The 8,893-nt window shown below is 45.0% G+C and overlaps 1 protein-coding gene across 1 annotated transcript; it reads right to left on the bottom strand.

The window, feature by feature from the left end:
* Positions 1 to 1,721: 1,721 nt before the first annotated feature.
* Positions 1,722 to 2,616, bottom strand: LOC118724581 (cytidine deaminase-like). The gene has a single exon (XM_036448006.2). The coding sequence runs from the start codon at positions 2,590 to 2,592 to the stop codon at positions 2,203 to 2,205; it is 390 nt and encodes a 129-aa protein (XP_036303899.1). The 5' UTR covers positions 2,593 to 2,616; the 3' UTR covers positions 1,722 to 2,202.
* Positions 2,617 to 8,893: the final 6,277 nt, after the last annotated feature.

The following is an 8,893-nucleotide window of genomic DNA, read 5'->3' as shown; positions in this document are numbered from 1 at the left end:
TTACAATACTATATTTAAGCAACCATCTTTATATGTCTACTTTACTTACTATTTTAATACTGCAGGATTTTGTAGAGTACACCTCCCCTCTACATTTCCTTAAAGGTGTACATCTAGGGTGCATCCAACCCTGGCTCTTACCCCAACTAATGCTTAGATCAGTGGTCAGCAAACTCATTAGTCAATAGAGCCAAATATCAACAGTACAATGATAGAAATTTCGTTTGAGAGCCAAATTTTTTAAACTTAAACTTCTTCTAACACTACTTCTTCAAAATAGACTCACCCAGGCCATGGTATTTTGTGAAAGAATCACACTCAAGGGGCTAAATAGTTGCATGTGGCTCATGAGCCACAGTTTACCAACCACTAGCTTAGATGAACGTTTTCATCACATGTGCATCTTTCTCTGAAATATATGCCCAGAAGTGGGATTATTGAGCCATAGTTATACAAATATTAGTTTTTCTAAATTCTGCAGATTGCTCTTAAGAATGGCTATGTTATTCTATTGTAAATTTTTAAAAATAAATCTTTATTGCTCAGATTATTGTTACAATTTTTTCTCCCCCCCCCCCCCCCCCCTAGCTCCCATCCACCCGGTTCCCACCCTACCCTCTACCCTTACCTCCCCCACCCCCATTGTCCTCATCCATAGTTGTATGATTTTAATCCAGCCTCTTCTTGCACCCGAAACCCCTTTTTTCCTAATAATTATCAATCCACTCCCTTTCTTTGTCCCTGATTCTATTATATTCACCAGTTTATTCTGTTCCTCAGATTTTTAATTCACTTGATTTTTAGATTCACTTGTTGATATATATATGCATTTGTTCAGCATAATTTTTATCTTTTTTTCTTCTTCTTCCTCTTCTTAAAGCATATATTTCAGCATTTCATATAATACTGGTTTGGCGGTGATGAACTTCCTTTAGCTTTTTCTGATTTGTGAAGCTCTTTATCTACCCTTCAATTCTGAATGATAACTTTGCTGGATATAATAATCTTGGTTGTAAGTTCTTGCTATTCATCACTTTGAATATATCTTGCCACTCTCTTCTGGCCTGCATAGTTTCTGTTGAGAAATCAGCTGATAGTTGTATGGGTGTTCCCTTATAGGTAACCAACTGCTTTTCTCTTGCTACTTGTAAGATTTTCTCTTTGACTTTTGCCCTTGGCATTTTAATTATGATGTATTTTGGTGTGGTCCTCTTTGGATTCCTCTTGTTTGGGGTTCTGTGCGCTTCCTGTACTTGTAAGTCTATTTCTTTCACCAGGTGTAGGAAGTTTTCTGTCATTTTTCTTCAAATAGGTTTTCAGTATCTTGCTCTCTCTCTTCTTCTGGCACTCCCATAATTCTGATGTTGGTACTCTTGAAGTTGTCCCAGAGGTTTCTTACACTATCTTCAACTTTCTGGATTCTCTTCTCTTCTTGCTTCTCCAGAAGTGTCTTTTGCCTCTTTGTATTCCAAATCTTTGACTCAATTCTTGCATTCTTCTAGTCTGCTGTTGGATCTCTGTATAATATTTTTTATTTCAGTCAGTGTATGTTTAATTTCTAGTTGGTCCTTTTTCATATCCTCGAGTGTCTTGTTAAATTATCGGCCTTTTCTAGGAAATTCTTTTTTTTTTTTTTTTAATATATTTTATTGATTTTTTACAGAGAGGAAGGGAGAGAGACAGAGGGTTAGAAACATCTGTGAGAGACAAACATCCATCAGCTGCCTCCTGTATGCCCCCTGCTGGGGATGTGCCCACAACCAAGGTACATATCCTTGACCGGAATCGAACCCAGACCCTTCAGTACGCAGGCTGACGCTCTATCCACTGAGCCAAACTGGTTTTGGTATTTGGTCTGGATTTTAAAGAGGGCCCACAGGAAGGAGGGGAAGGCATGGGTTTCTCTGGTCTGGGTGGCAGGTGGGCTACAGGGTGGAGCCATGACCCAGGCTGGTGTGAGACCCTCTGTCATTTCAGTAAAAGACTTGAGGATCATTCGCAAAAGTCATCTCTGCCCAGCCCTGTGGGCTCGAAGCCCATTCGGCAGGCGCCTCAGGTCCGTGAGAAGGTCTTCACGAGGCATCCCCTCGCCTGCCTCCTGAAGCATTGTGGGAAGCCAGGCTCTCCCAGGCGGTGGGCGTTCTCCATCCTTCACTGGATCTTCTGCAGGTCCTCAGGCCCAAAGGAGGCAGGCAGCAGCTCCTAGACTGTCCTGACAACATAGGTGCCATCCTGCTTGGTCATGTAGACAGCCCAGCTGGAGCCAAACTCTCTCATGACTTGCCTGCAGGCCCCACACAGTGGGATGAAATCATCTTGCAAGTCACTGGCAATAGCAATTGCCCTGAAATCCTTGTATCCTTCTGAGATGGCCTTCTGGATAGCGGTCCGCTCAGCACAGATGCCCAGCGGGTAGCAGGCATTTTCTATGTTGCACCCGGAGAAGACCTTCCCGTCCCAGGTGAGCAGGGCGGCCCCCGCGGGGAAGTGGCTGTAGGGACAGTACTCGGACCTCTTGGCCTCCTGCGAGCAACACAGCAGCCGCCGGACGTCCTCGGGGTCCAGGACGCGGGCGGGATGCTCCTGGGCCATGGCGGGCCAGGGTTTGCGGAGCAGACAGGGAGCTCCGGGCTCAGCTGGGCTGGGCCTAGGAAATTCTTAAAAAATCTTATAACCATGGTTTTAAACTCTATATCCAGGCTTTTGTTCTCGATTTCTTTTGTTTGAGATCTCCTTCCTTTTCTCAGCATTTCCACTGCTTCCCTGAGTTGGTAGGGCAGCTTTGTGGCCCTGGGTGTCCTATATGGTTAATGGGTCAGCCTACCAGTTACCTGATGTGGACACTCTTGGTGCACCCCTTTGTGGACTGTCTGTATAACCGTGTTGTAGTTAAGTCTGGATTGTTGTTGGTGTCACTGGGAGGAATTGACCTCCAGGCCAATTGGCTGTGAGGACCCCCTGTGTCTATAATGGAAGAATTGCTGTGCTGGAGACACATTTATGGGGGAGGACTTGTTCCCGTAAGGCTTTGATGCTCACTGAGTCTGTCTCTTGAATTTGTCCTTTATGAGAGTAGTTTAAATCTGGTGTCATTTTACACCGACCACTAGATACACTAGTTTCCAGATCTCCAATAGGGTGCAGTACAGCTACTATCTGAGGCCACCCAGCAGCAGCTAACACAAAAACTAGTTTTCTCCTCTTTGCTTGGGATTTGGAGGTTTTGGAGCTGGAGCTGCAGTTTATTTTCTTAAGCTGCCACAATTCAGGCCATTTATATGCAAAAGCAGCTGTGTGGAGCCTGAGCGGGTTTGTAGACTGTGCGGAATGGGGCCTCAGGGCGGGGTCTCAGGACATCACTAGGCTGGGATGTGGCAAACAGCAATGGCTACCTTCAGCAGTTTCTGCCTTTTCCCGTGTTTCCAAGTCCCCTCGCTCCAGCGCAATTAACAATGATTGCTGCATGCACCTCTGCGAAAAAGTCACCCTCACTTTCGGACCCCATGGCCGAAGACCAGCTTCTCCCCGTAGGCATCTGGGTCCCCCGCATGACCCCAGAAACTGGATTTAAAAGTGATCGGGAGCTTGTTTCCCTTCAGATTGAAAAAAAAGCCACGTGCCCAGTCACCCACCACCACCCTGGTTCGTGTACCTCTGTACCTAGGCTTTCAGCTTTTTAGCGCTTGTGCTCCTTTCTTTCAGCCAGCTTTCCTGGGGTTCTGGGTGATAGACGTTTTATCTTTTAGTTGTAGTTTTTAAATTGTTTTTTGAGGCGGATTATTTGTTTACCTATGCCACCATCTTGGTTTTTCTTGACATCTCAATTCTGTTTCATTGGTGTATTTGTCTGTTTTATAGCAGTTCTATACTGTTTTGATTCCTATAGCATTATACTATAGATTGAAATTGTGAAGTGTGATGCCTCCTACTTTGTTCTCCTTTCTCAGGATTGTTTTAGGGCCTTTTGTGGTTTCATATGAAAGAACGACATTGGAATTGGTAAGGATTGCATTGACTCTATAGTTATCTTTTGATAGTATTGACCTTTTAACAATATTAATTCTTCTAATCCATGACATTGGTATACCTTTTCCATTTCTATGTGTCTTTTTTTAAATTTCTTTCATAAATGTCTGGTAGTTTTCAGAGTACAGATCTTTTGCATCCTCAGTTAAATTTATTCCTAAGTATTTTATTATTTTAATACTATTGTAAAAAAAGATCAATTTATTTATTGTTTTCAGAAAATTTGTTAATGTATAGAAGTGTTCTCAGTTTTTGAAGAACCAAAAGATAGATATAGAGACAGTAAAGCAACAAGCAGACTGTCAAATTACAGTGGGGAGGTTGGGGAGATCTGGGGGAGATAAACGATCAACCGAAGGACTTGTATACATGCATATAAGTACAACCAATGGACACAAAACTCTGGGGAGGGAGGATATGTATGCGAGGGGGGGCATTGGTATATGTACAAAAATAATAATTTAATAAAAAAATAAATTAAAAAAAAAGAAGTGTTCTCAGTTTTGTATATTAATTTTGTAACCCGTGACTTCAGGTCAAGATGACTGTTGGGCCAAAGACCCCCCTGGTCTCTGGTCCTGACCGGTGGCGACCCCGAGAGAGAGCCAGGAGACCCACATCAAAATTTCAACTAAATTATATAAAACCATCATTGAGAATACCTGAAAGCTAGCTGCACCGAAGGCCAATAACTAAGGATATAAAGAAGACATATGAAATTGGTAGGAAGGGCAGAAAAGTAGAACATGTCTGATCCCACACCCAGGGTGTGGCAATAAGAATTGGAGGGGAGGTCCTGACCAGGTAGTTCAGTTGGTTAGAGCATTGTCTCAATATGTGAAGGTTGCAGGTTTGATTCTTGGTCAGGGCAAATACAAGAATTAACCAATAGCCTAGCCAGTGTGGCTCACTGGTTTAATATTGACTAATGAACCAAGAGGTCTCCTGTGCGATTCCCATGTCAAGGCATATGCCAGCTAATGGGCTCAATCCCTTGTAGGGGGTGTGCAGGAGGCAGCCAATAGATGTTTCCATCTCTCTATTCCTTTCCCTTCTCCTCTCTCTAAAAAAGTTAGTAAAAACGTATTTTTAAACTAGTTTTTAAATAAAGCAATAATCCGAGAGGATCCAAGATGGCTGCAAAGGTAAACACTTAACCATAGCCGCACACAACAATTTCAATAAAATACAACTAAAATATAAAATGGACATTACCCAGAGCTACAGGAAAGTTGACTGACTGGAAATTCTACAACGAGAAGCAAGGAGAAAACCAGAAGGAAAATCAGAGGAGCTGTAAAAGCCTAAGGTATGAAGACATGCTGTGCGCACAGAGAGGAGGGGGAGGCTGAATGCCTGGCTGGCATTCCCTAGTGGGAAGGAGATAAAAGCTCTTGTGCCGAACCCCAGACCCGATAGCACTGAACCCCAGTTCTAGGCCAGATCCTGGGGACCCAGGCTCAAACAGGGAGCCGGGGCTGTGAGATAGAATCCCAGGGGAGCGGCAAAAGGCAGAGTCCCCGGAGGCACGCACATTGCACGCAGAGGACGGACTGTTGACTCTACTGCTAGATTGCCCTAGTGGGAAGGAGACAAAAGCTCCGGACTGTGCTGAGCCCCACTTCCGACTGCTCTAAACCCCAGTTCTAGGCCAGACCCCGGGGATCCAGGCTCATACAGAGGGAGCTTGGGTTGTAAGGCGGAACCCCGGGGAAGCAGCGAAAGGTGGTCCCGGAGACGCGCACGTTGCACGCAGAGAACGGGTGGTTGGCTGTGCCAAGGGATTGGCCTGGAGGGAAGGAGACAAAAGCTCCGGTCTACTCTTAACCTCACTTCCAATCCCACTTCCAACTGAACTGAACCCCAGTTCCAGGCTCATTGGGGAGAGACTAGACTGGTAGAAGGTGAAACTCGAGGGCACCTCACTCTCAGAGGTGCTTGCAATGAGTACTGAAGGACCCTGAGGAAAACTGAGACTCAGGAGCTGCAGAGGGTGGGGCTGACAGAAGCCACGGCTGTAGGCTCCACCCTGTAACTCTGCCCCATTCAAGCAGAACACAGAGACTTTTAAGGCTACTAACTCAGGCAAGCTGCGAAAATGCTGAGACAAGAAAATAGATCACAAACCAGAGTACTGATTGGAGGAGAGGCCAAGATGTTGGTGTGGGTGGGTGGCTGGTCTGCCGCTCCTACAATTTAAAAATTGAAGCTGATATGAAGGACATCTATCGTCCAGGGCCACGGGAGGGAGGTGCTGGGTAGTTGATGGTCAGCAATTGACATGGTGGTGGGAGTGATGAGGGACCGATGGGGCTCTTGGAATGTGACCAGCTGGAGAAATGGAGGAGTGGCGGGTCCAGAGTGGCCAGGCCCGAAGCAGCAGCAGCCAGGCCCGGAGCATCCAGGCCCAGAGCAGCCAGGCCCAGAGCAGCCAGGCCTGGAGCAGCAGCATCCAGGCCCGGAGCATCCAGGCCCGAAGCAGCAGCAGCCAGGCCCAGAGCAGCCAGGCCTGGAGCAGCAGCAGCCAGGATCAGAGCAGCCAGGCCTGGAGTATCCAGGCCTGAAGCAGCCAGGCCTGGAGCAGATGCTATGCCTGGGGCAGCCAGGCTCAGAGCAGCAGCATCCAGGCCCAGAGCAGCCAGGCCCGGAGTGTTGAGGGGTCAAACCCTGGATTCACAATGAAAGGAAAGAAGGAGCAATGCAGCCAATTCGGGTACCAGAGTGTTAGGTCCGTCATCACAATAGACTCAGAGAAGCTCCCGTGTCCCTTCACCCAAAAGGTCTGAGAGTTGCCCAGACGACAGCAAAGTGGGAGAAGAAAACTGAAGGCTACACAAGGGACTGAGGTGCCAACATGGAGACATCTGAAGAAATTAAAGACTGAAGTGGAAGCTACTTCTTTAATCATGTTTCTGCTCATGCTAGCATCTGTTAGCTTCCAGTCTTCTGCAAAGTCTTACTCAAGTCCAAGGACTCTGAGTAAATCTACACCAGCAACAAAAGAGACTCATTTAGTAGCTAAAAATATTAATATGCCCATAATTCTGATTTCTCATGTTATTGTTTTGCATTGGCATTGTTGTTATTACTTAATAGCCAGAGTTTTGCTCTTGACATTCAAGTTTTGAAAATAACATATATGTGGTTTAGTTTCTGCAAAAAAACCCCATAAATAAATAAATAAATAAATAAAGCAATATTCAATCAATAAATGCATAAATAAGTGGACAACAAATCTCTCTCACTTCCTCTCTCTCTTTAAAATCAATCAATAAATAGACGAGACCGGTTTAGCTCAGTGGATAGAGTGTTGGGCTGTGGACTGGAAGGTCCCGGGTTTGATTCTGGTCAAGGGCACGTACCTTGGTTGCGGGCACATCCCCAGTAGGGGGTGTGCAAGAGGCAGCTGGCCGATGTTTCTCTCATCGACGTTTCTAACTCTTTCTCCCTCTCAATTCTTCTCTATGTAAAATCAATAAAATATATTAAAAAAATAAAGTCAATAAAAAAATTGGAGGGGATATGTTGGCTGTTAAGGCCTCTTCTGAGGAGCAAGGGGTTCCAGTCCCTAGCACAGAGCTCCAGTGCCAGAAAGAGGATTCCTCATACTATCGGACTGTGAAAAAGTGAGAATTACATCTGAATGAGATGGAAGATTGCTGGAGTCCTAGGCATTTCTCTTGAGGGGCCAACACATGGACTTGCTTGCTCAAAGACTCACTTGCTCGAAGCTAATAAAGAGCCAGCATCATATAGGGAGGAACTAATCAACTAGCTTCAGAGTAAGAGCTGCAGGGCAGAGGTAAAGGCAGCACTCCTTGTGGATCATAGTGAAGGTAGGCACCATTGTTCCCTTGTTGAGCTCTCTTCTTATCCAGTTGGCTGGTGAGGCAGTCAGCAAACCTATACTCTCTATTAACCTGACTAACATGGTTGACCCTGCCCTGAAACTGCACAATACCAGACTTGTGTACATGGCAAAACCACTTCTAGCAGCGTTATTTTTTCTCTATTTCTCTCTCCAACCCCGGTCTTCCTGCTGAGGTTTGACAGTCTGTTTAATGTTTCTGTGTTCTGGGTCTATTTTTATTCATCAGTTTATGTTTTTCATTAGATTCCACATATGTGTAAGATCATGTGATACTTATCTTTCTCTGAAAGGCTTATTTAGCTTAGCATAATGCTAAGTCCATCCTTGCAAATGGTAAGAGTTTTTTCTTTCTTTTAAAAAAAAATATTTTATTGATTTTTTTTTACAGAGAGGAAAGGAGAGGGCTAGAGAGTTAGAAACATTGATGAGAGAGAAACATTGATCAGCTGCTTCCTGCACACTCCCCACTGGGTATGTGCCCACAACCAAAGTACTTGTCCTTGAATCAAACCTGGGACCCTTGAGTTTGCAGGCCAATGCTCTATCCACTGAGCCAAACTGGTGCAGTGTTTTCCAAAGTGTGATACGCGTACCCCCAGGGGTATGGGAAGAGTTTGGTGGGGATATGCACTGCACCGTGCCTAGCTGCGCCTAATTCTATGTTCTCATGAGTACGAGGGGTACTCAGCGTTACAAAAATTATAGAAGGGGTACACATATGTTAAAAGTTTGGGAAACACTGGGTTAGGGCTCTTTCTTTTTAAAATAATCCTTAATTCTTTTTAAAAAAAATATATTTTATTGATTTTGTACAGAGAAGAAGGGAGATAGTTAGAAACATCGATGAGAGAGGCATGAATCAGCTGCCTCTTGCATACCCCCTACTGGGAATATGCGCGCAACCAAGGTACTTACCCTTGGCCGATGCTCTATCCATTGAGCCAAACCGGTTTTGGCTCTTAATTAAAAGAATTACATATGTCCCTCATTTCCCGC

This window comes from Pipistrellus kuhlii, unplaced genomic scaffold, assembly GCF_014108245.1.
Source record: "Pipistrellus kuhlii isolate mPipKuh1 unplaced genomic scaffold, mPipKuh1.p scaffold_m20_p_2, whole genome shotgun sequence".
Taxonomy (NCBI): Eukaryota; Metazoa; Chordata; class Mammalia; order Chiroptera; family Vespertilionidae; genus Pipistrellus; species Pipistrellus kuhlii.
This window is presented reverse-complemented; position numbering and strand designations above follow the sequence as displayed.